At 41.5% G+C, this 26,520-nt stretch overlaps 1 protein-coding gene across 1 annotated transcript in view; it reads right to left on the minus strand.

Moving 5' to 3' along the window:
* Positions 1 to 1,541: 1,541 nt before the first annotated feature.
* TRPC5 (transient receptor potential cation channel subfamily C member 5) overlaps positions 1,542 to 26,520 on the minus strand; it is a 311,378-nt gene continuing 286,399 nt past the window's right edge. Inside the window, exons 8-11 of the mRNA XM_075835838.1 lie at positions 10,840 to 11,046; positions 10,665 to 10,706; positions 7,353 to 7,442; positions 1,542 to 4,018 (exon numbers count right to left, since the gene is read on the minus strand). Of these exons, the coding sequence (XP_075691953.1) occupies positions 3,314 to 4,018; positions 7,353 to 7,442; positions 10,665 to 10,706; positions 10,840 to 11,046 (1,044 nt within the window). The 3' untranslated portion in view covers positions 1,542 to 3,313. The remainder of the gene's footprint in view (positions 4,019 to 7,352; positions 7,443 to 10,664; positions 10,707 to 10,839; positions 11,047 to 26,520) is intronic.

Below are 26,520 nucleotides of genomic sequence, written 5' to 3' on the forward strand. Positions count from 1 at the left end.
GCTCCTAGCATCATAGTTATGTACGATGCTAGGAGTCCCTGCCTCTCCGTGGAACTACTGTCCCGTACTGAAAACATGATTACAGTACGGGACAGTTGTCCCGCAGCGAGGCAGGGACTCCTAGCATCATACATAACTATGATGCTAGGAGCCCGGCTCCCTGCAGTATGTTCGGTCCGGGACTTGTGGCCGAAATACGTTCCGTCCATTACAGACGTAACATGCTCGTGTGAACCCAGCCTCGTGGTGCATCTATGTACATTCTTGAAGGGAACCTCCGGGATAAAGCTGATGCATTACAAGAGAGTTATTTTCTATATATATTCCGGGCGGCTCATGTCAACCTCAGGAATGCCAGGAACCAGGTAAGTATGACTTTTAGGGTGAGGCATGTAGTCTCTCTTTGGGCAAAAGTGTCCTTTTTTTTTCCTCCAAAGAGCTTCACTTTAAATTTGCATTATATTTTGGCAATTGCTTAGTCACCCTGAGTAATATAGTAAGTCCTATCAAGGCTAATGAATGCTTATTACTGGTAGAGTTTTTTTTGTTGTTGCCGATGTTTCTACAGCACAATAAATTGTTCATAATAGATAAACATATTAGATGTTTAGTGTGAGGGTATATTCACACGCAGTGTTTTCAGGTGTATTTCGGGGCGTTTACGCCTGAAAAAACGGAAGCTGAATGCCTACAAACATCTGCCCATTGAAATCAATGGGAAAAACAGCATTTAGTTCATACGGGGCATCTTTTTATGCCGCTGATTTAAAAAACGGAGCGTAAAAAGATGCTCCGTAAAAAGAAGTGCATGTCACAACTTGAGGCGTATTTTGGAGCTGAATTTCCATTGAACAATATGAAAAATGGCTCAAAAAACGCCTCAAAAGAAGCTCCAAATTAAAAGAAGCTTCATTTTCAGCTTCAAAAACACCTGAAAATCAGGCTGTTTTCTCTGAAAACAGCTCCGTATTTTCAGATGTTTTTTGTTAAGCATGTGAACATACCCTTACCAAAATAGCGAAACTTTTTGAATTTACCCAATTTTGAACTCAACCTACAATGTTATCTAGTGTGTGTAGAAGAATCAGTTACACCATAGTTAGGGAATCAGCATCTCTAGAGCTATATGAACCTACTGAATGTATCATAGCAGGGCAGTCTGCCTTATCTACCTGACCATCCTGACCTGATTTTGTATGACTAAATTTTGCCGAACAAGTAGTAGTGCGTAGTCCACAATTTTATAAGCGCTGCTTCAAAGGATGCACACAGGATTAAGAACAGTTACAATTTTATATATAGTGCAAATTTTCATTGCTTTTTACATTACAATTGGACTGTGATACAACTGGAGAAGTGATACTTACCAATCTGATAAATTTAAGATTGTTAGGCACTAAGTACTTACATACAAATACTAAGAATTAATTTGAGCTAATTACCATGAATTCGCTATAAAAGCCCCTGAGCGGGTGCTGGGTCTTGAGATTAAGTCTTGCTAGGTAATCTTACCCAACATCTACTTTTTCCTCTTTAAGATCCCCTGGAGGGTGACTTTGGGTAATGATTCTTAGTGCTGCCCTTGCACCTCACTTCTTTAAAATGTTTTAAGAATGTCCTTTATCTTATTTTGTCTTTATTTTCTTCAATTACTGCTTCTCTTTTCTACTTTTTCACTAATTAAATTTTTTGGGGTAAATAAGTCATGGCTGCTATCTATTCTAGGTCGACCTTGTTAATATGATGTTTAACATGACAACTTAATACTTAATTTACATGTACCATACATTGCGCTTGGATACTTTTGGTTTTACCTTTGGTGAATAACCAAAATAAATACAGAACATATCAATGATGCATTTAATTAATTAAAGCGATTAGATAATTAAGCAAGCTTGACATTTCTCTTGATTAAAAATAAATTCTGTATGCAACCATTATCTCATTGTGATCTGTTTTTCCACAAACCATTTCCCTGCTCCATAAAAAACTATTGTAAATTGTGCCCACTTCTTACAGAAATGTTCACACCATGCCTTCCCACTTACAACAATTAGGGGGAGTTTTAACTTGAAGCCAAGAATCATCTCTCTGTTCTCAAGGCAATTGAGCTCTATAGGTCTTCTCCACAGATCTCTATTGAAAGACTGAAAAAGTTTAGTAATAATGTGAAGTGCAGTGATTTTTTTTCTAACCAACCCTAAATTTGTACCTTCAAATAATAGAACTCCTATAAGAAGTTCAACATTTATTTAATAAAAGCCTTTTTTATTTATTGACCACCCCTACAAGGTAAATGGATAATGGGTGGTAGAGAGCTAATGCGTAAGCTAAAAACACTACTTTTTTTTACCATTACAGAATAATGATTCAGTGGATATGCTTAATAATGTAGTCATGTTTTCTAAGCTGTAGAAACCGTGTTCCTGAGTTCTTGAGTTTACTTTTCAAATATATGCTAGTTCTATCGATACACCACTTATATCATCAAAGACCAAGAAATCAGCTAAGTTAAAAATGCTAGAGGTGAACAATGTTCGTTGGCACTGATCTCCATGAAAAATGGATCTATATTACAATTGTAAAGTAGATCCAAGTAGAACAGGATTAGAGAATGTTCTGAAATATACAGTAAGCTGCTTTATACCAGTGGCCTTCCAATTGCTGATACATTCATGTAATGTTGCTAATATTGTATGATGCTACAGCCGTTGTTCACATAGTGCTGCAGACAGATAAATCATAGAAATAAATTGTTGTACATTAACCAAAACATTTATAGTGGTAATCGAATTGAGTTCTAAAGTGCTGGGAAAGGAGGTTAAAAGATTAACAACCCTTAAGGATAAGCAAACATTACCTGTAACCAGCTTGATAGACGGTTTTTTGTGCAAACATGTCAAAACCCACATGCTGCTGGTGGAAATCACAATATAAAATTTAAATTGATGCATCAGAAAAGATAAATTTGGCTAAATATCGGAGAATTAGATCCGTGGACAAGCTGTTATATTGTAGTGCAGCTCCATTTGCTACAACTGTTCTGCATTCCCCATTAGTGTCCTTCAATAGTCAGAAAGCCCTGCTGATGCTGAAAGACTAACATGAAAGCTTAGACGCAGCTTAGTAAGCTTTGATATAAAAAGCAAAAACGAGAATGGTAAAAAAATATTGCAAAATAGATTGCTGTTAATGGACTTCCACACTCATCTATGTGAACGGGAAGGGAATCCTACCTTATTTAATGCTCTGTAAAAGGAAATTCTTACAAATCTATTGTTGCTAAATTTTACAGCAGTCCTATATATTTATCTTATAGTCTTGTTGTGACCTGCTCCTCCGGCCCATCTTTCCACTTGTTCATGAGCAGATCACATGCTTCTCCCCATGAGTCAAACACATCCTCTGTTGAGTCTATCAACTTGGCATTAGAAGAGCAGAGGTCGGAAGCACAGTGTAGGGAGCTGGTATGAATAGGAGTATGATCGTGACTTAATGCACCCATGCTCCCACCTTGACTCACCTCATTGAGGTTAATTTCACTATTAGAGCACTCTGGCTCTTGATCAGTTTGTTTTACTTCCTGCCACATGTAATGGGGCTGGACGAGACCATCAGAGATGGTGTATACTGGTTCACTAGCAGGCTCGGGCATATGTCCGTTCATCTTGGAAAAGAGTAAGCCCAGTCTTTTAAAGGACTCCTTTTTGGAACTTGAAAGCCTCTGGAGTTTGTTGCCATTTCGAATAAAGGAACGCTTACTAATGCCATTACTTTTGGGTGCCTCATCCATGATCTCAATCCCAGACATTGTTTTAAAGAGAGCCGAAACATTGAAATCCTTTTTTTTGTTGGCTATGTTGAAGGACACACTTTTTGCCTTGGGCCGTTCTTCTGGTACATCCTCTTTTTGTGATATCTCAGTGCTGCTGGTGGAATAGCTTCTCCTTGGAGGCTTTCTGTTCCCCAGAAGATCGAGCACTTCATACCGGAAGCTGGAGATATCTTGTTTTAGTTCCTGCAACAGAGCAAATTTATAAAAGTACATCAAACAATATATGTACAGAACATGAGGATCACACTAATATTTTTAAACTAAGACTAATTCCTAAATGACTGGTTAAATCACTGTGTTTACTCTTACAAATCTTCAAAGTTTGCTTTAGGTAGTTGGTACTATTATGATTTCTGATTAAAATAAAAGGGAGCATACCTATAACCCACTGTTGTCCAAGGAGATACAAAAATGCCAATATTCGTACAAATTTATACACTGCCATATTGTAAATCATGTGTGAAGACAATTTTGTGCTCAAGTATTTACTCCAAGGATTACTGTGAGATGTTATTTAAGCAAAGCAAGTTCTTCCTGAGAATCACACTGGTACAGTACAATTTGCACATCTCATCTTCCATTGCTTTTAGAAGCATCTGAAAGTGTTGTAATGAAACAAGTGCAGATCAGTAGCTGACATACAATGGGATTTAGTGTGATAACTTGTTGACAGAGTAGAGCGAAATAATTTGTAAAAATATCCGTATCCAGTCAGCTTGAAATATAACCCAAATATGTCAAAAGAAAATGATGTACACAGGGCCACCATTAGGAATTTCTGGGCTCCTTACAGCCAGGGAGGGAGCTTGGGCCCTCACTACGAGGGGTGAGGGCAGTGCAGAGGCAACATTGGTAGAGGCTCTCGGGGAGGAGAACAACACAAGGTGGCAGGACTCTTGGATGATGTGGTTGAAATGGAAAGTGGCAGGGGCAGGAAGGGGGAATAGGTGAGACGCAACCTGGCAGGGACAGGCCGGATGCCAATATGGCAGGGAATCTATAGGGGAAAGGGGGGGCACACAACTTGCAGGGCGCTGCGGAGGTGGGGCAAACTGGCTGAGGCAAGTGACGAAGCATCAAAATAAAGCATAAACCTGAAACCGCTATCTGTACAGGATCTAGACAGGCAGCAGCTTACGGAGGTGCTCGTGTTTAGAATGCTCAGGGGCCTTTTTGTTTCACTTCAATTAAGCAAGTGGGGAGGGGCACGGCAATGATTGTATTAAGTTGGCATTGCACAGTAATAAATATAATTCAATGGTTGGCGGTAGCAGCAGACTCCTTTTTTTATTTGCAGTTGGTCCCCTGACGGCAGTATCCGCTATACTGCCCTGATGGTGGCCTTGGTTATATAGATATGTAAAAGTGTGCAGTTGTTTTGCCTTTGGTGTGAGAAGACTTATTCCTTTAATGGTTTGTAAAAGAGAGTCATTATTTTGAATTTCTAACAGTGAAATCGGAATGTTAAACATGAAAAGCTTAAAGAGGTTGTTTAGAATATGCCATGTAGGTCCGATTTGGTGGTGGTCTGACCTCTGTGACTTTTGCCAATCCCCTGTTAATGGCTGATCATGGGACCTCCAGGAAAAGCCAAGTGGAGATGACAAGAGGTCAAGTAGCAATAAGCTTTTTAGTGCACCAGCCACTTTGTCCTATCCATTGGCAGGGTCACACACGAATGGACATTGATGGTTTACCCTAGCGATATGCCATCAATGTCTTTACTAAGAAACTCTTTAATGTTCTTTGAGACTTTTTAGCTGGATGTTGTTCTTGGATGTGAAGATATTTAAAGAACAATGATGCTCTGCATATCTGATTAGATCCTTTGATGAACTCGATGGTTAAAGATTTATCTATCTATCTAATATATCTGCATGTAATAATCTATGACATTTCTTTGTGAATGGACTCCCATTTCTTTCAGCTGCTTTAAAGCTCAGCCGCGAGCCGCCCACAAATCGCGGGACATGCACATTATCTTCAGTGAGCCGGACCGCAGAACACGCCCGCAATAAGACAGGTCCGTTCTTTTTGCGGTGCAGGCTCCCGGGCCATGAACGGACCGTAAAAACTACGGTCGTGTGCATGGCCCCATAGAAATGAATGGGGCCGCAATTCTCCCGTGGATTTTCGGGGGAATTGCGGCCGCAAAAGCACGTTTGTGTGCATGGGGCCTTAAAATAATTTTTAATGAAGACTAATTAAAAAGTTGCACCAATCATGCTGACTAATCTATTTATTAAAAAAATGCGCATCAAAGGTTTACATAGCTTTTAATAGCAGAAAAAAAGTAATACGGTAAATAGCAGATTTCATAGCTGCATGATCTTTCATCAGAGATGGTGAGAAGACCAGCTGTGATGGGAAACAATTGCTTCCTGTGAGATGTGTGAATCCAAGTGTGAATCAATCATATGCCAGACACACAACACAGACAAACATAACCATATATGTTCCGCACATTTTCTATTAACTGACTGTAGGAAATGTTTTAAGAGTAAACTGCTATTTAGTATTTCAGGCCCAGTACAGAATATGACATTATACTTGAGCCATCGCTTTTTGGCCCAATAACACGTTCATTAGATATCATCCCAACTCAGGACATGTGAATCATATATACAAAATTTAATATTCACATTAGCCATTATTTAAATGAAAAATTAAGCCATAATAAATTCAGTTAGCAGCAGCTAGCCTGATTATTGTTGGTCTCCCGGGAGGTATGAGTTCTTTCTACACTGCACACCGCAAAAACAAACTGAAAAATCAATTTAAAAGAAAGCAAGAGTAGGTAACGGGGCTACATTACTAAGATGGTACAGTATATTTATTGACTTCTTTTTATATGGAATTAGGCCTCATTAACCGGTCGTATTGCAGGTGCTTTTATTTTCCATGGCGTAGTCCTGGCCTGACCGTGGTCTAATAACCCTAACCAACAGCATCGTAGAGCACACATTATGGCCGTCTGAATGAGGCCCCATGCACATGACCGTAAAAAAATCTCCATAATTGCGGACCGTAATACGGTCCACAACTACGAACCCATTCAGCTCTATTGGCCGTGGACACCTTTCCGTACTGCTACGGATCGGTGTCCATGCCGTAGAACTCTACCGCAAAAGATAGAACATGTCCTTTTGCGCTTTACAGGCCGTGCTCCCATACAAAGTATTGGAGAATGGGCCAAAAATGCTGGCTGTGGCCTTCGGTGGCCGGCTGTGCCCACAATCGCGGCCCATGATTACGAGCACGGCCGTGTGCATGAGGCCTTAATTGAAGTGGTACCGAGTACACTTTCTAAATGTCAATAATAGAACCTGCACTAAAAAACTTATTCAATTTATTCTATTAAAATATATGGTAGAAGATAATGAGAACTATAAAAAAATATCCCAAAACCCATGGAAACTAGAATGTAGAATATGTATAATTTATATTGCAACTACAATAAAGAAGTGTATTACATAGCTAATCCTGTATATGCAGAATGCGAAAAATTACTTTTTACCTTGAAGTTTTCTTCTGTTAAACCTTCATTTGTTTTCGAATTCCTAATCATTGCTGCAACGTATCGTTTGACCAGATTTCTAATAACTTCCTATGGTGAGAAAAAATAATCTGAAATGTTAGAAAGTTTGAAAACAAAGAAGGATTCAAAAGTCTTACATGCGAACATTGTTGTTGTTTTTTTGCTTTATGACACATAGAAAATAAAATACTAATAAATGGAAAGAGTTAATTACAAATCAATTATTAAAAGGGTCTTCCGAGCTATTAAAATTGCTGGCCTAGGATAGGCCATCAATATAAGATCGGTGGGGGTCCGACTGTTCACCCTGAGGATGAGCTGTTTGCAAGCTCCGCAGCCTCTACATTGTATACATGGTTCTTCTCTCCGTTCGTACTTGCATGCACCGTTACATTTGTAGTGGCTGTGTAAGGTATTGCACCACTGTCCCAGTCACACAGCTGATCGGCGGGAGTGCCGACAATCAGACCCCTACCAATCTTATATTGATGGGCTAGCCTAAAGATAGGCCATCTATTTTAATATCCCGGATAACCCATTTAATTATAAATATAATGTACAGAGATTCCTCTGGGTTCTTATAATACTTACAAGTATACACTATGAAATTCCGTCACTTATTTTCCGCATCTGCTGGTCAAATAGTTAAAACTTTTTTTTTTTTGTTTGTTTTTTAATATCAAAGTGATTTTTGCATGACAGGGCTTTGTTTTCTTTTTCTTTTTTTTTACTATTTTTACACACATTAAAAATATTTTTTTAATTGGGCTTTTTAGAAAAAAAAAATAATTTCCCTAAATTCAAACAAATTTTTATTTTTTCATTACGTGGAGAAACCCTAAAATAGAATTTATATTCGTATCTGCTTTAGTCTGTTTATTTTAGTATATAACTTAAACTGGTTAGAGGAATTGTGTCAGGGCAAGGGCTTCAGACATGGTTGGGGGGGGGGAATATTAACATTATCTCTGTTTTTTCTTTTTATATATATATATATATACACATACATACATGCATATATAGTGCTCATTGATTCCATTTGTACATTGATCGAGAAAACAGAAAACAGCACTTGTTTTAAAGCACAACACTACAATATAATGTGGAATTTGACTAGACTAGACTCGAAGCAGAAGACTAGGCAAAGATTGCCAGTTAGAACATTTCTCCAATTCAAATACAAATTGTGGCAAACTTCATTGCATGCTGTATGTCAGCTATTCTCTCCTTGAAGCTCCATGGAGGCACCTTGTAGCGGAATATGGAGTGTCTGTAGGTCTTTAAAACTGACCAGTAGGTGCTCTGCTTGCCATGGTACAGGGTCTGTGTGGCATCACCGCATGCATGACCCCTTAGAAATAAAGTTATAGTACAGTAACATCAAGTTCTAGTTTTTGTTTACTGTGTACGCTAAGAAAGCTTCTGAGGTATATGCTAAACGTGCCCATGAAGCTCCATTGCGAGACGAAGGCGAAAAGAGTGTCCTTTTTGCCTCTGTCTGGTCAGTATACAAAAAAGAGGTATAAAATAGCATAGTAGACTATCCTATTCCATTAAAACCTCATCCAAATACTGCAGACATTTTCCACGCAGAAATTGACTTGTGGTACAATGTTTTAAATGCTGCAGAAAGCGCGTAGATTTGTTGCGGATATTCCCCATTTAATTCAATGAGCAGGGAGAAATCCACAATTAAATCCTATTGTTGCGGATTACCTGCTGAAAAATCCACAAATACAGAACGCTTAAAATAAGTTTAAACTAAAAAAAAACCACTATGCTCATCTCCCCTGGTGCTCCACTCACAGGCTGCAGCGGTCCATCATGTGACGACACATCATCGCTGGAGGCCGGGGGAAGCGTTGCCATGGGAGATATAATGTTATGATTTTTTTTTTTAAAGACATTTACCGCAGGAAAATCCTTACAAAACTCTGCACGTTTTGTGTGGATTTGCAGTTGCAGAGTTTTAGAAATTTTCAGGAAGTCCAGTAGGTGTGGACGTACCCTAAGGAATGACCATACAGTGGCACATGGAGTGCCTATGTCTCTGGAGTTAATTCACTGTATTGAATGATACATATAAATTTGCACTCCCACAAAGTATGAAAAAATTGTCAATTCACTGAAGTGATAAATGAGTAAAATATATAACTTTATTTCATAACTCTCTAAAAACAGGGGTACAATCACCACTGTGGAAAGCCCCACCGTGTGTATTAAAAACGTATTAAACAAATTACTCCAAGTCCTGATTCAATTGTGAACCCTCTTTGACTGGGTGTACTACAAAGATACCAATCTGGAATCAGCGTTTGAACATTGGTGTAACAGTGGTTAAGACCCTCAAACACACCGGAGCCCGCGATAACCGCACAAAAAACTCCTAATGCTCAGGTACACAACAATGCCACTGTCCCCTACGCTAAAATTCCTCACTTGAAACCAACCCTACGCGTTTCTATACTTATCATCAGGGGTCTGTAGCTTGGTCACTCTGGCCAGGATGCCAGCGATATTACTTCAACAGCAGATATTCTACTGTACACCACGGATGCATGCTCGCATAGATATCAGCGGCATGCTTCACTACGGGACTCTGAGTTACTATAACACATAACTCCTCCCCCAGGCTTCGGCGGTGCACTCCGAACCAGCCAATCACACTCACCCACCAGGTTCGTGACGCCTGACCACGTGACTCCCGGCTGTCAGCTGACATACCCGGAAGCAACATAGACAACATCAGAACGAACGCAGGCGCAGTGGAGGCTGTAGGAACACCTCATTGCCACACAGGAGCTCATTATAATCGAGGGTAGAGTATAACAATAATAATAAGTTAGGATAAATATTGCGGATCAGCTCAAAACCGCAACTGGACTACCATCGATAAAACACCAGTCTCTGGAGTTAGGAGCAGCAAGGACTCTTTTTGCCATACCCGAAAAAAATTGTGTGCTCAGCAGAAAGAACATAAAATGCATTTAGAAATATTTCAAACGTTGTAATAGCAGGAAACCGTTCACATTGGATTTTTATTTTTGTCTCTGCCTCTTCTGTCAGTTACCTAATAAAATATCATATTGCATAAACCTGCTTTAAAGAGGCAGGGGGACAAAAATGAATCATACAAGTCATACATATTTTATTTGGTTTTAAGCACAGAATGCAGGAGCTATGTGACGGAACCCAATATAAGGGAATGTTCATTCCTGCTTGTCACAAATGTTTTGAGTCAAGCTTTGCCAAGAAGACAGAACTGTAACAATGTAATGCAGCAGAGCTTACCTGGTAATGCTGATTTTGAATCAGGTTGTCAGCATGCCGCTCCTGCAATTAAAAATGTATACATGAATTTCCTAAGCATCAGTTTAGTCAATGAGCAATAATGTTTTGAAAGGTCTAGAAAGTGGAACCATTCGGCTATAGCGAACAGGTTTATATAAAAAAAAATGTGTCTTACAGTGAAGGTCTTTAGGTTTTCATGTTGTTTCTGGAGCTCTTCTTCACGTTTTCCTGGGCAAAGCTGATAGTGGATCCACTTGCAAAGATACCAGATAGATTTTGGACTGGCAATGATATTGAAAGGAGGTGGTAGAGTCCCACCTTCATCAAAGTAACTCATCCACAGTTTAGTTCTTGCAAACTTCCATTCAATGTCAGCATGATCCTACCAAAGAAATAATGTAATGTAATCCAGGCTGACCTTTGTATGACTTGTCTTACATTCATATCTCTAAATGTTAGAGTATTGGACTGGGGATCCTTAGGACCACCAGCGGAAATTAGAGAAAATGTAAGGGCTTACCCCCCATTTATAATGAACACGCAATGCAATGTAAATTATTGTGTTTGCACATGCAAGGCATACACTACTGTTCAAAAGTTTAGGGTCACTTAGAAATGTCCTTATTTTTGAAAGAAAAGCACAGATTTCCTACAACGGTGTGTACTACTCCCTTCAGAGGACAGCACAAACAGGCTCTAACCAGAGTAGAAAGAGAAGTGGGAGGCCCCGCTGCACAACTGAGCAACAAGACAAGTACATTAGAGTCTCTAGTTTGAGAAATAGACGCCTCACAGGTCCTCAACTAGCAGCTTCATTAAATAGTACCCGCAAAACGCCAGTGTCAACGTCTACAGTGAAGAGGCGACTCCGGGATGCTGGCCTTCAGGTCAGAGTGGCAAAGAAAAAGCCATATCTGAGACTGGCTAATAAAAGGAAAAGATTAATATGGGCAAAAGCACATAGACATTGGACAGAGAAAGATTGGAAAAAAGTGTTATGGACAGATGAATCGAAGTTTGAGGTGTTTGGATCACACAGAAGAACATTTGTGAGACGCAGAACAACTGAAAAGATGCTGGAAGAGTGCCTGACGCCTTCTGTCAAGCATGGTGGAGGTAATGTGATGGTCTGGGGTTGCTTTGGTACTGGTAAAGTGGGAGATTTGTACAAGGTAAAAGGGATTTTGAATAAGGAGGGCTATCACTCCATTTTGCAACGCCATGCCATACCCTGTGGACAGCGCTTGATTGGAGCCAATTTCATCTTACAACAGGACAATGACCCAAAGCACACCTCCAAATTATGCAAGAACTATTTAGGGAAGAAGCAGGCAGCTGGTATTCTATCTGTAATGGAGTGGCCAACGCAGTCACCAGATCTCAACCCCATAGAGCTGTTGTGGGAGCAGCTTGACCGTATGCTACGCAAGAAGTGCCCATCAAGCCAATCAAACTTGTGGGAGGGGCTTCTGGAAGCATGGGGTGAAATTTTCCCGATTACCACAGCAAATTAACAGCTAGAATGCCATAGGTCTGCAATGCTGTAATTGCTGCAAATGGAGCATTCTTTGACGAAAGCAAAGTTTGAAGGAGAAAATTATTATTTCAAATAAAAATCATTATTTCTAACCTTGTCAATGTCTTGACTATATTTTCTAGTCATTTTGCAACTCATTTGATAAATATAAGTGTGAGTTTTCATGGAAAACACAAAATTGTCTGGGTGACCCCAAACTTTTGAACGGTAGTGTATCTACAACAATATTATTAAACACATTTATCATAAACCTTACCGGTAAGTGATTAACTCCAAAGTCCGCTCCAAACGAGATTGTATTTTGCTGGACCTTGGGACCCTCATTGTATTAGCAGCCCATGTCGGAGCCTGGGCCCACTAGAGGATCATCTGGTTCTCTGATGGGTCAGTCCAGTTCTGCTCCCTGACCATAAATTGTCTAAAGATCAGGGAAGCTATGGTATATTGTGGGTGAGGATATCCTTTTCACTTATTAGTCTAGAAATATTCTGCCTCTTTTATAATATGCACTACCTTGGATCTCCTCACTATACCATACACTATATGGATAAAAGTATTGACACACCGACACATTACTCGTACGGGAGCTTTTATGACATCCTATTCTAAATCCATAGACATTAATATGGAGTTGTTCCTCCCTTCGCAGCTAAAACAGCTTCCACTCTTATGGGAAGACATTCTACAAGATTTCGCATTGTCTGTGGAAATTTTTGCCCATTCATCCAGAAGAGCATTTGTGAGGTCAGACAATGATGTTGGATGAGGGTGCCAGGCTCTCAATCTTTGTTCTAGTTCATCCCAAAGGTATTCGATGGGGTTGAGGTCAAGGATCTGTGCGGGCCAGCCAAGTTCTTCCACACCAAACTCACCCACCCATGTCTTTATGGACCTTGCTTTACGCACTGGGGAACAGTAATGCTGGAACCGAAAACGGCCAAACCCCAAACTGTTCACACAAATTTAGAAGCATACAATTGTCCAAATTGTCTTGGTATGCCAATGCATAAGATTTCCCTTCACTGGAACTAAGGGGACTAGGCCAACCTCTGAAAAATAACCCCATAACATTATCCTTCCTCCACCAAACTTTACAGCTGGCACAATGCAGTCAGGCAGGTAACGTTCTCCCGGCATTCGCCAAACCCAGACCCATCCATCAAACTGCCAGATAGAGAAGCGTGATTTGTCACTCCACAAAACAGTGGCGGAATGCTTTACACCACTCCACCTGACGCTTGGCATTGTGCTTGGTCATGTAAGGCTTGTATGCAGCTGCTCAGCCATGGAAACACATTCCATGAAACTCCCGGCGCGCAGTTTTTGTGCGGATGTTAATGACAGAGGAGGTTTGGAACTCTGCAGTTATTGAGTCAGCAGAGCGTTGGCGATCTGTATGCAGGGCAGCACCGTCCATGAGGCGTGGTGAGTGTCTCGCCTCAGGCGGCGGCCTGCTGCCTCTCTCAGCGGGTGGCGGCACCACTGAAACCAACTGCCGCCACCACCTCCTGCAATATAATTGTATCTGCATCTATAGGACACATAGAATTACTTTGATAACTAGCACTAGCAGGACAAAGAACATTAGCTCCTTGCCATTCAGCACATTTCAATGATGCAAGTGATGCAATGACATCATCATGCCGCTTGCATCATTGAAAGGTGCTGAATGGCAGGGCAAGGATGTGCCTTACCCTGCCATTCAACGCCTTTCAATTATGCAAGCGGCGCGATTCGCGTCACTTGCGTCGTTCAGCTCCAGCAGACTTAGCCAGAAGAGACCAGGCCTGCTAGAGGACGGCGCGGGAATGGGATCAGGTGTGAGTATGTAAAGGGGTTGTTTTCAGTTAAAAGTGGGAGTGACCCTATCTACAGGAGGCACTATCTACAGGAGGCTATATGTGGGGCACTATCTACAGGGGACTGTATGTGGGGCACTATCTACAGGGGGATCTATAGGGGCCATTACCTACAGGGGGATGTATGGGGCACTATCGATAGGAGGCTCTATGGGGGGCACTATCTTCAGGAGGCTGTATAGGGGGCACTATGTATGGTGGCATGGTCTACAGGGGACTCTATGTGGTGCACTGTCTACAGGGGGCTCTATGTGGGGCACTATCTACAGAAGGCTCTATGAGGGACACTACAGGGGGCTCTATGTTGGGCACTATCTACAGGGGGCTCTATTATGGGCACTATCTACAGGGGGCACTGTGTGTGTGTGTGTGTGTGTGTGTGTGTGTGTGGGACACAGTGTATGGTGCTATTATAATCAGGAACATAGTATATGGCGCCATTATATTTAGAGGTGAAGTGTATGGCACTATTATATTATATTTGAAAAGTGAGAAGCTGAAGACATCAAGCGGCAAACTGCAGCAATGGGCAGTGGCCAGGAGAAGTCATCATAGAGTTCTGGACCGGATGGAGAAGCAATGAGAAAAAGAACTACTAGAATCTGAGAAGACGTCACCTGTGAATCACTAAATGTAAATGTTTATTCTGCCTCCAATCAGTACTGTAATCACTGTATGATCTGCAGCGAGATGATGGGTGGTATGATTTTTTTTTTGTGAAAGAGAAACTCCTAGCATATCCTTACCATTGTTCAGCCATGCTGGGAGCTGTGGTTTTACGCTGTACAAAACTATACGGCAGGGGTTGGACTAAATTTGCAAATTATCTCTGTACCGGGCTGTATTTGTGCTGGTGCTGTATTTATGTACTGGGCTTTGTTCTGGTGCTGTATTTATGTACTGAACTATATCCTGGTGCTGTATATATGTAGTGAGCTTCGTTCTGGTGCTGTATTTATGTGGTGAGCTTTGTTCTGGTGCTGTATTTATGTACTGAGCTTTGTTCTGGTGCTGTATTTATATACTGAACTTTGTTCTGGTGCTGTATTTATGTATTAAGCTTGGTTCGGGTGGTGTATTTATGTAATGAGCTTTGCTCTAGTGCTGTATTTATGTATTGAGCTTTATTCTGGTGCAGTATTGATGTACTGAGCTTGTTTCTGGTCATGTATTTATGCACTGAGCTTGGTTCATGTGCTGTATTTATGTAATGAGCTTGGTTCTGGGGCTGTATTTATGTACTGAGCTTGCTTCTGGTGCTGTATTTAAGTACTGAACTTGCTTCTGGTGCTGTATTTATGTACTGAGCTTGGTTCTGGTACTGTATTTATGTATTGAGCTTTGTTCTGGTGGTGTATTTATGTATTGAGCTTTGTTCTGGAGCTGTATTTATGTACTGAGCTCGTTTCTTGTTGTGCCTGCTGTCGCTGACCAACCGCACATCCTACTTATCGGCAGCCTCGACTGTGGGTCACTCTCTTTATGCCGACGTCTCCCTCCCCAGAGACGCCGGCACACACGGCTGCAGCTCTCTCACTGAATCCTTTAGGGTGCGCGCTCGTTCCCGGCCTTAAAAGTTCTCTAGCCAATCCCTATACATTCTGGACCTTAAAGGGGGCTCTGCTTTTCTTTTGTTTGCCTGAGCGTTGTTGTGAATAACCATGTTAGTCTTTGGAAATGGTCCATTAATTGTATCCTGCATCCAGTGTTCCCGTATCCTGTATCCTATAATTGTGTTTGTTCTAGTACATAATCTAGGGTCGGAGTGTTATCTGTGCCAAGTGTCATCTGTGCCAAGTGTCTACTACGCCACGTGTTGCTACACCACATGTCTGCTATGCCTAGTGTATGCGCTTTCTATCTAAACATCTATCACTTATTTTCTGTTTTCCAAAAGTGTAAAAAGCAATTGGCCGCATTATAGATCTAATAGAGGTTCTCGCCCAGCTTTTCCGGACTTCTGAATTGTAAATTGGCATAATAATATAGTGATCTAAGAGTAGGTAAAGTATACCTCCCAACTTTTCAGTTTCGTAAAGATGGACAATGGAAGCAGCACGCATAGCAAATTGTTCCCCTGTTAGGCCACGCCTCTAACCCCACCCATTCAGCCCACACAGTCCAATGCTCCCATAGAACCCCCTACACACTATAATGCTTCTATAGCTGACCCTCCACACTGTATAATACCCCATAGTGACTTCTACACAGTATAATGCCCCCATTGCTGCCCTGACACAGTATAATACCCCAATATATTGTGTGGGACGCACTAATGCCCCCATAGTACCTCCCATACAGTATAATGCCCCATAGCTGCCCCCACAAAATATAATGCCCCCATATTTGTACCCGTACAGTATAATGCCCACACGGATGCCCCATACAGTATAATATCCCCATAGCTGCAGCGGTCACGTGACGTTCATTGCAGCATCACCGCTGAGGCCAGAGATTGGCTGCAGCGGTACATGACCAATTAAGAATCTGAAACAACATATATTATAAATGAAAGGGGTTTTCCCACAAACACAAGTATCCACAATCCACAGGATAAGGGGTTAAATGTGTGATCGCTGGGGTTCCAGCCACTGGGGTCCCTACCAATGAGGAAAACAGGGGACCAAAAGTCCCCCGAAGTGCTACAAAAGAATGGAGCGCTGGTGCTCACAGTAGTCTGTCTGTTTTTTAGTGACCGGTGGCTCGATGCCGTGCTGCCTGTTGAGCGCACATCCTGCTCCCTCACTTCGGGCACACAACGCTGTTGCGCAGAGCGACGTACTCACGCTGGGGGCAGGCAGCTGACGAGTCACGGTCTGACCACAGTCAGACCGTGACTCGTGAGCTGCCTGCGGTGAGTAAGGTCAATGTAAGCTAATTGTAAGCTAATTAAATTTGCTTTACATTACATTGACCTTACGGAGGGTAGGGGGCGTGGCTGGCCACAGGGAGACGGAGTCTGTGACTCAACGAGGCATATTGGGACATTTTTCAGACCTTCGGGATGGCGGGTCAGCGGTTAAAAACCGGGACTGTCCCGCTGGATCCGGGATGGTTGGGAGCTATGGGTAAAGTGTTACTGAATAACTAAGCAGATTCACCTTTCAGTAGTTTAGGAAAGATGTCTGACAACACCTGTGACACCTTTCATGACAGAAACTTTTGGAATTAAAAATGAAATATAACTAAGAGACAACTGAATGAGAATTTGACCATGTAGACAGAAGAGAACAAGACAAGGATTTCTATTTCCTGCATTTTTTAACTGCTATTTAAAATGAGGCAGAAATTCATGGTATGGATCCATGCAAGAAAAGCGTCAAATGTCAAAATATATAAGATAAATCTGTTTAAATGCACTTATAATAATTATTCTTTATAATAAAAATAAATGTTCAACAGCTGATTTAGGTCAGAGGTTATCCATATTGACTCTCAACTGTGAAAGTTTTTAAATGTATTCAATGATAAATTTTGGTAGTACACCTAATTTTACCACATGGTGGCAGTACAGTCAATCTAATCTGGTGTATACTTTGTCTAATCTGGTGTATACGTTGAAGGTAGCAACAATAACAGAATTGAAAAAAGAAACAATTCAGCAATGGATTAACGCAATAATATGACTATTGAGCTGTGCAAGTATCAGAGCATTTCTGTGGGTCATATATTGTAGAAATGACTGTAAATGTGCGCTGATCTTTACCATCAGGGCACTTCATGGCATATTCCTACTTTGTGACCAATGAAGTGGGCTCCACTTAAAAAAAAAACAAGATTCTAACCTCATATCACTACAGTTTCTAATGTATAATGGAAGATGCATTAATTATATCATCTGCTTTTACCCAAATTCAAGATCTTGGTTTATTTGCTAACGCGGATATATTTTGGATATATTTTTTGCAATATATTTCGGCTATTTCTTTCCATTTTATCTTCTCTATACTAGACAGATGCCAACTAAAACAATAATAAATGGCTAACATTGTTGCAAGATTCCTTATGTGAAATATAATACCATCCCCCGATCTCACTTCTAATGCTTACGGGCTCCTTCCTAAAATAATGAACAATCTCCAAAGTTCAGATTTTTGCCATTCATCATATCTTATATTACTATCGTAACGGTTAAAAATGATGGCATTTAGAATGAACTCTATATTTTATAATGTATCGTTATAAGCAGGGATGTAACTATTGGGGCTGCAAAAGCTAAGGAGGCAACTGGGCTAAAGGGACCCAAAGTTCACTCTGTCATATACGAGAATTGCAGTGTTTGTGATTGTTTATTCGCTGAACTGTAACATCACTGCTTATTATTCCTTTACTGTAAGATAACTGTATATATTATCTATTAGCTTTACCTTCATGTTTATTACCTCTGTACTGTGACATCACTGTGTGTATTATCCTTGTATTATGCCGTATTTATTATCTCTATGTTGTGACCAGGGCCAGCCTTAGGATAGATGACGCCCCCGTGTGAAATTGGCGCCCCATCATAAAAAATGCCCTATAAAAAAGTATAAAGCCCCCACACAGTATAATGCCCTTTACAGTGCCCCCACACAGTATAATGCCCCCTTTAGTGCCCCCATGCAGTATAATGTCCCCTAAGTCCCCCACACAGTATAATGCCCCCATAGCTATACACTATAATTATATTTCATAATTTAATATATTATAACCCCCTTAAAGGACACAGTATTTTGTCCTCTAAGTGTGCCCACACAGTATAATGCCCCCTAAGTGCCACACACAGTATATTGCCCCCTGTAGTATAATATTGCCCTCCCCTGGGTGCACCACACAGCCCACCCTTCTAGATAGTCCCCCCTGTGGATTGTGCCATAAAGCCCCCCTGTAGATTCTGCCATACATCTCCCCTGTAGATAGTGCCATACAGCCCCCACCTCGCCCTTGTAGATAGTGTCATACAGCCCCAGCTCTCCCTTAAAGACAGTACCCCACACTTCCCTCTTGTAGACAGTGCCCCCACCTCCCTCTTGTAGACAGTGCCATAAAGCCCCCCACCTCCCCTTGCAGATAGTGCCATACAGCCCCCCACCTCCCCTTTAAAGACAGTGCCCCCCACTTCCCTCTTGTAGACAGTGCCCCCCACCTCCCCCTTGTAGATAATGCCATACAGCTCCCCACCTCCCCCCTGTAGACAGTGCCCCCCAAACAAATAAAACAAAAAATTGTATTCCCCTAGGACCCGTGACGAACGGAGCTGCTTCACAATGCCGATGGGATCCTTGCGTAGACTGGCGTGATCCAGTGATGATGTCATCACGCCGATCAGCCTGTAGCCTAGTAAATGGCAGAGCAGGGTAATACCTCCCAGCTCTGCTATAGTGTTCAATAGTATCTAAGGACGCAGATACTATTGAATGAGGCGTCCAACCACTGTAGCAGCCATAGTGGCTGCAAGAAGTGCCGCCGGGCATGGAGGGTCTGTCCCAGTGGGCGGCACGGGCACCCTCATGCCCGGTGGTGCCACTAGCAGCCGCTATGGGTGCTACAGTAGTAGTTACGCCCAGGCGGAAGGGCAGCAGCAAAGTCACCGGGCTTCAGAAAAACAAGCAGGGGAAGGGAGCCAGCGCAGCTCCCCCTTCCTCCTGCTGGAGTGATGCACCCTGTGCGATGGCATATGTCGCTCACCCCAAATGCCGGCCCTGGTTGTGACATCACTGTGATTATTAGCCTTCAACTGTGACATCACTAGATTTATTTTCCCTGTTCTGTGACATTACTGTGCTCATTATTCCCATACTAAGATATCACTGTAAACAATAACTCCATCCTACGACTTCACGGTGTTTACTATCCATGTGCTGTAACGTCACTGTGTCTGTTATTCCTGTTTTGGGACTAGTCGGGTGCATAGCTGGTTGGGGCGGGTGGGGGGGCAGGCAACATGTGCCTTAAGCGTAGTTAGGATTGAGGGAAGGGGTGACATTGGCCCAGCTAAACAGTGTTTTTCAGCTAGTATTAGGGTATGTTCACACACAAACTCAAAAACGTCTCAAAATATGGAGCTGTTTTCAAGGGAAAACAGCTCCTGATTTTCATACGTTTTTTTGGCCATTCGCGATTTTTGCTGCGTTTTCCGTGGCATTTTTCACGGCCGTTTTTTTAGCTGTTGAAAAAATGAAAAACTGCTCCAAAAATGTCCCAAGAAGTGACCTGCACTTCCTTTTCGCGGGCGTTTTTTTACGCGGCCGTTTTTCAAAATGGCTACGTAAAAAAACGGCCCATCGGAACAGAATGAAGTTTTTCCCATTGCAATCAATGGGCAGATGTTTGGAGTCGTTCTGCTTCCGAATTTTCGGCCCTTTTTCGGGCGTTTACGGCCCGAAAAACGGCCGAAAATAGTCCACGTGAACATACTCTAACGCTCCCCCCCAGATCCTCTGTCAGTTGAAGAAAGCAGCCGAATGCTGCGACAGTAGAAATGCGGATTAGAAGTCATATAATGGGCGGAGATAATGTTATTCCTCATGTATGCACATATGAAAGCTTATTCTGAAAAGTCACCTGAAAAGTTAGGTATGCTTTAAAGTTCCTTGTGCAAAGGATCCACCTTTTTACATTTATATTGCCACAAAACTTGTCTGAATATCAAAACTTTTAAGCAGTGTATTGCAATAAATCCTCAAATAATTATATTATAATTTCTGAAACAATGCAGTAAATTTATGAACGCAATTGTCAAAATTAAGAAGGATTGTCCCTTCAAAATAATATGACAATATAATTCAATAAAATTCCAGTGGGGACACTGTCAGATGACAGCCGCTCCAGTTTCTATAATTGTCATGTGTACTTGAGCAGGAGGGGCAGCGAACAATACGCCCCTAGAAACAGCTGCAACCTAAACAGTTGCTTACCTCTGCCTATATATATATATAAATAAAAGCCCTGCTACAAAAACGTATACATTGGTCTCTGTTTAAATGTCTTTTCTTTTTCTTGGCATCTAAAAGGAGCTAAAATTTGTCCCTGGTTTCTCTCTCTAACCTATCGGACAAATGTCACTTCTCAGGAACACTGACAACCATTGACATGTTAGTCTGCCTATGTACATTACAGCATTCCCAAATATGTTCACATGAAGGTGCTGCGATCGTACTGTGATTCTAGGCACTGTATCAAATACAGAAGAACAAAGAGCATTCGCCAAGCCTGGAGTTCAATAAATCAAACAAATGCATCTGGCCATGAATTTTGTTTGGGTACATTTATTTAATTTATTGAACTGTAAGCAAGCTGCTCTCACTCTCATCTCTGAATGTGATCTCTGTTACTGGATAAACACACATATTATATGCATGTTAGAGACATTTGCTCATTGGCCCTAAAAAAACTGTTTTGTCTCTCCGATCTTATACTGAAATCAGAACAGTTCACTGCCATCGCTAGATACATCTAATATGACGTTAAAAGACGTAATAAACAAAATATTTACCGTATTTTTCTGACTACAGGACTCACTTTTTTATCAGAAAATTGTGAGATGATAGGTGTTTTGCCACTTTACCACTTTTCTGAACTCGAATGCATATTATCCAGTGCATCTTATAGTCCATAAATTACAGCACCTTATTACTTATCTATTTAGGAGAGTGCATGTGAATAATGTTTATCTAGTGTTTAGTTATCTGCAGATTTTTATGTATTAGACCAGGGCTCCACGGCGACACAATGTTGCCTGTGAGTCATCGTAAAATCAATTAGGGGCCCTAATGCAAAAGTTTAGCTCCCCTCTCTTCACAGCCGATGTACGTAGCCCATTTTTAACTTTCAGCCGCATCGCTGAGTCTCTTAAGTGACCCATCAATGCAGAACTAGCAGCCTGGGGCATTGCTAGGCTCCTAAAAGATTCGGGGAACAAGCCCCAAGACATGTCCCCCCCCCAAAAAAAAATGATATATATGCGTGCAAGTCGAAGTATGAATAAGACCTATCATATTGACTAGTGCTATAGGAAAAAAAATATCCACCAATAGCACTACCCGTACCAGACAGAACCTGGGCAGTTGCCAGGGCCTCCTGGGTTTGGTAGGACCACAGCTCCATGCTCTATGCCTGTCAAGCTGAGAGTGGGGTATATAGGCGCCTATGATGACTCGGGTCACATAAACCTGGAGCCATTCATGACCACAAGTAATAGCACTGCCACCCATGGCCATTCAGTTCTAAAATAGATCATGTGTTCACCCTTCACCCTTCCCTGCAAGGTGGAAATAAGCTGATCATTTGAACCATTTGAGGCAGACTGGTTGCTACGGCCACACTGCATAACAACTACAGTCTTGTAAATAAGGTTGTCAGGCAGCACATCCCTTTCAAGCAGCCTGTTTAAGGTTTCCCAGGTCAAGGCCAATGGCAATGAGCTATCGGCAGAGGAGATCAAGGGATGCTTAGGAGACCAGAAGCATACATACCATATGTGCAACCTATGCAGCTGCACAAGGGCCCAATAGGTGAGGGGCCCATTGCCACCTTAAAGGCAGCTAGCAGCTTCCTAGAGTCTATTCGTTTTTATGTAAGGGCCTGAGCTAATGAATTTCATATCTCACAATTAGTAGTGGATAGTAAGAGAGGCGTGTACTGGCAAGGGGGCGTGTTACTATAGCTGTGACACTGTCCAATCAGATATGGACAGTGTTACAGCAAAAGCGAGGAGAGAGAGTGTGCGCGCGTGCGGACACGCTCTCTCACTCTTCAACTTTGAAGATCAGTCTTCTGCCGAACTGGCAACGGGGCGTGTCACTGCTACGGACAGTGTTAAAATAGCTGGGGAGCGCTTACACTGTCCGTAGCAGTAACACGCCCCCTTGCCAGTTCGGCAGGAGACTGATCTTCAAAGCTGAAGTGTGAGAGAGCGGGCGCGCACACTCTCTCTCTCCTCGCTTTTGATGCAACACTGTCTATATCTGATTGGACAGTGTCACAGCCATAGTAACATGCCTCCTTGACAGTACACGCCCCGTTGACTGTTCAGGGGGTTATTTAAATATCGGGCGCCAAATATAACGGCACCGATATCTAAATAACGGAGGGAGGTAGGAAAAAAATTTAACGTGCCCAAGAGTTTGTGCAGCCTTGCCTATTACATGCTGCACTCAGCTGCACATGTATGGGGAGGTGAAAGGTTCTCTTTAATGTTTTAATGGAACCCACATAAAAAATATTGCAGCACGCTCCATCGAATACTGCATCTCTATCCATATTCTCCCCTAGCATCATTGTTTTCAGTGCTTCTAGGGAAATATGAAAGATATAAAAATGAAAGAAATATGGAACAGTTGTGCCTGAAATATGATGTGCACTATGGTTCTGCACTGTGTAACGGGCCAAAATGCCCATGGATGTGTGCATGATGCCCAAGTGTTTATTAATGTTGACAGCTAATTTTAGATGTTTTATGATGGCCTTATGCCTGGTGTTCATACGGTGTAACATAGAAGATTGTAATAGGGCTAGAAGACTTTGGCCACTGCTGTTTGCCTTTAACATTATTTACTTTGTGTTTTTCGTGTTTGGGATACAGATAGAAAAATTGGCTTCAAGTGTAGGATGAATCCTTCAGGACATGATGTGAGCTGCTCATGTCAAAGTCAAACCCAATTCTGTGGTAAACTCCATATTTATCTCCCCAGGGTTATGGGTATTGACAGCAAAATGAATAAAGCAGAAATAAAGCTTTATTCATACATAGAGTATACGGAAACTGCAGTGCAGGTTTCTCCCGTATACCTGGCGGTGGTAGAGGGGGTAGAGAAGTGAAAACGGCAACTCAAAGCCAGAAATATCAGAAATGTTCAAATTCTATTCTGTCACATGGGTGGTGAGGTGGAACGTAGCTCTCCTAACTTAGGTATTCAAGCTGGAAATCTGAAGCAGTTCCCCGCTGCACAGCATCATGGATACGAAAATCTGGACTATTTGAAAGTGCATTTAAGGCCATTTATTTTAATTTTAACATAGTGCTACATCTAGACATGTTTGCTGAATTAAAGCTAAAGGCCTGTTATGCAGATATGCTCTTTAAACGAAATTTCCATATTTTAACGCCATGCCATTTTTAGGCCAAACATACTGTAATGATTAATTTCTAAATATATTTTTATATTAAACAGAGCTCAGTTTCCCTGATACAGAGCTCCAAATCTCCTGTGCAGACACAGAGTTAAATGATACAAGGCTTCTTGCAGCCATCACTAGCCCACCAATCATGAGAACAGGCTTACCATGCCATTCCTGGGAGCCCCATAGGAATGGAGCGGTAGTGTGCATGATCAACCACCGCTCCACTTATTTCTATGGGGCTGCTGCTCCGCTATCTTCGACAGCCCCAAGAAAATTAATGGGGCAGTGGCTAAGCATGCGCACTACCGTTCCATTCCTATGGGACTCTCAGGAATGGTAAGGTTACACCGTTCTCGTGATCGGTGGGGACCCGGCCAGATATAAATCACCTATCTTGTGAATAGGTGATAAATAATGATTATGGGAAACCACCTTTAACTCAATAATGACACAGAATGCCGTAAGCTCCCAAGCTCCCTCTAGTGGTGGCTGTAGATAGAAAGAATTTTATTATCTAATGTTATGTCTATTCTGGGGATTTGGATTGCCACATTATAAAAGCAAATCTACTTTAAGACTAATTTAAGTGTATACACCCTATCCTTGTATATTAGGGAATATATACTGTATTTTTCCTATATCAGAATCCATCTCTTAATAAATGAGGGAAATTATTTTAATAGAACAGGGCAGCCAGCAAATCTCTGCTGTTGTCCTGCAAGTCCATGAGCAGAATCCAGACTACTGTTCATGGCAACCTGTATCCTTCTATGATGCAGCAGTCACAGTTAAACAACCTGCATGTGCTAAAGAAAAGCTGGGGGGGAATCAAATTCCCAGAGACTTCCTCGCTTTATTACCGGGAATTACTGCCTCACATAAAGGGAACAAGTACATCAGTTCATGAAAGAAAAATGAATATTATAACAATAAATACATTTTAAATGAACACATTATGGTAACGAACTGAAAAATCGTATTATTCTATCTTTAACATTTATTCTTTTTTTTTTTTTTTCTAAAGAGACAATTTGTTCTGATAACATTTTGTATTTTTAGCCATCATCCTGATTTTGAACAAATAATGAGCATGGGACGTGTGCCAATAGGAATATGTTCATATGTTATAATAGACGGCTACTGGAGAATAGAAAAAAGGTATTATTTGCTTCTTCATGCAAACGAGGTCATGCAATTAAATGAAGTCATGCAGAAATAAAGATGTGTTTGATGTTATGTCTATACAGGCGAGGATCTGATTCTGGATAAGGGAATACATATAGTAAAGAAAATGCATGGACTATGTTTTCAGGCAAACAGGTTCAATATAATTACCCTGACGTCCTCCCAGTGTGAAATGTCAATACTAAGTTGATCATTGAATCACACCTTCTCCCTTTACATGCTGTGTTTCTGTAAGTAACAAGATACCTGCTAGGCTATGAACACCCTGTACGTATTAGACAGATGGTGCCGAGATCTTATTAATTTCCACTCATTGGAGGGTGCTTTTTAAAGGGAATCTAATCTAAAAGAAATAGCAGATCCTATTTACATCATCATCCAAATTTAGTTAATCTTTGGTGAACCAACATGGGGTCTGCACTTGTATATTAGGGATTTGTAGCTATATTTCTGTTATCAGTACTGCTCTCTTTATTAGCAGTATTGTTCCCATATTAGAGCATGGCAGCTGCAATAAATCTGCTCGAAATGTTAATTCCTGCTTTTTAGGATTAGCTAATAGCTCACACCAGGGGCCGATTTAGAGGGTGCCCTTGGGCATTAAAGGTCATGGGTCCCTTACCAACCACTATAGCCGTGATACATTTGATCTGGATTAAAGCAACTTCCTAGTCCCCTGACTGGACATTCACAGCTCCGATGGGGTATACTAGGCAATTGGGGGGTTATAAAATAAATACATCTCTCTGGTTGCTCCTATTCTGGCTCCCAGCTTCAGAATAAGGACGGTGAGCAGACGCTGGTGAGTGACGTCACTGATGTTCCATTCTCATAGACCGTGATGATGTCTATTACAGGTGTCAGCAGAGTCTTAGACTACAGTTTTGAAGTAAATGGAGCTGAGCTGCTATACCACACACAACCTGTGGATAAATGTAGTGCTGTTTTTGGAAGATAACAGCCATGTGTTTATAATACTGTACAATGCCTTTAGGATAAAAATCCCTGATTTGCAATATATATCCAATTTTTCACGTATTATTCATCTGTCTGTGAATTTCCCTCTTAAACAAACAATAGCAAGTTTGAAAGGAATTTGAGACACGTCGCTTCCCGTTATCTGATGCGTCTATCACATAAAAGGGAATGGAAATCGTGACATGGCATGGGGTAA

The sequence above is a fragment of the Rhinoderma darwinii genome, chromosome 8, assembly GCF_050947455.1.
Source record: "Rhinoderma darwinii isolate aRhiDar2 chromosome 8, aRhiDar2.hap1, whole genome shotgun sequence".
Lineage (NCBI taxonomy): Eukaryota > Metazoa > Chordata > Amphibia > Anura > Rhinodermatidae > Rhinoderma > Rhinoderma darwinii.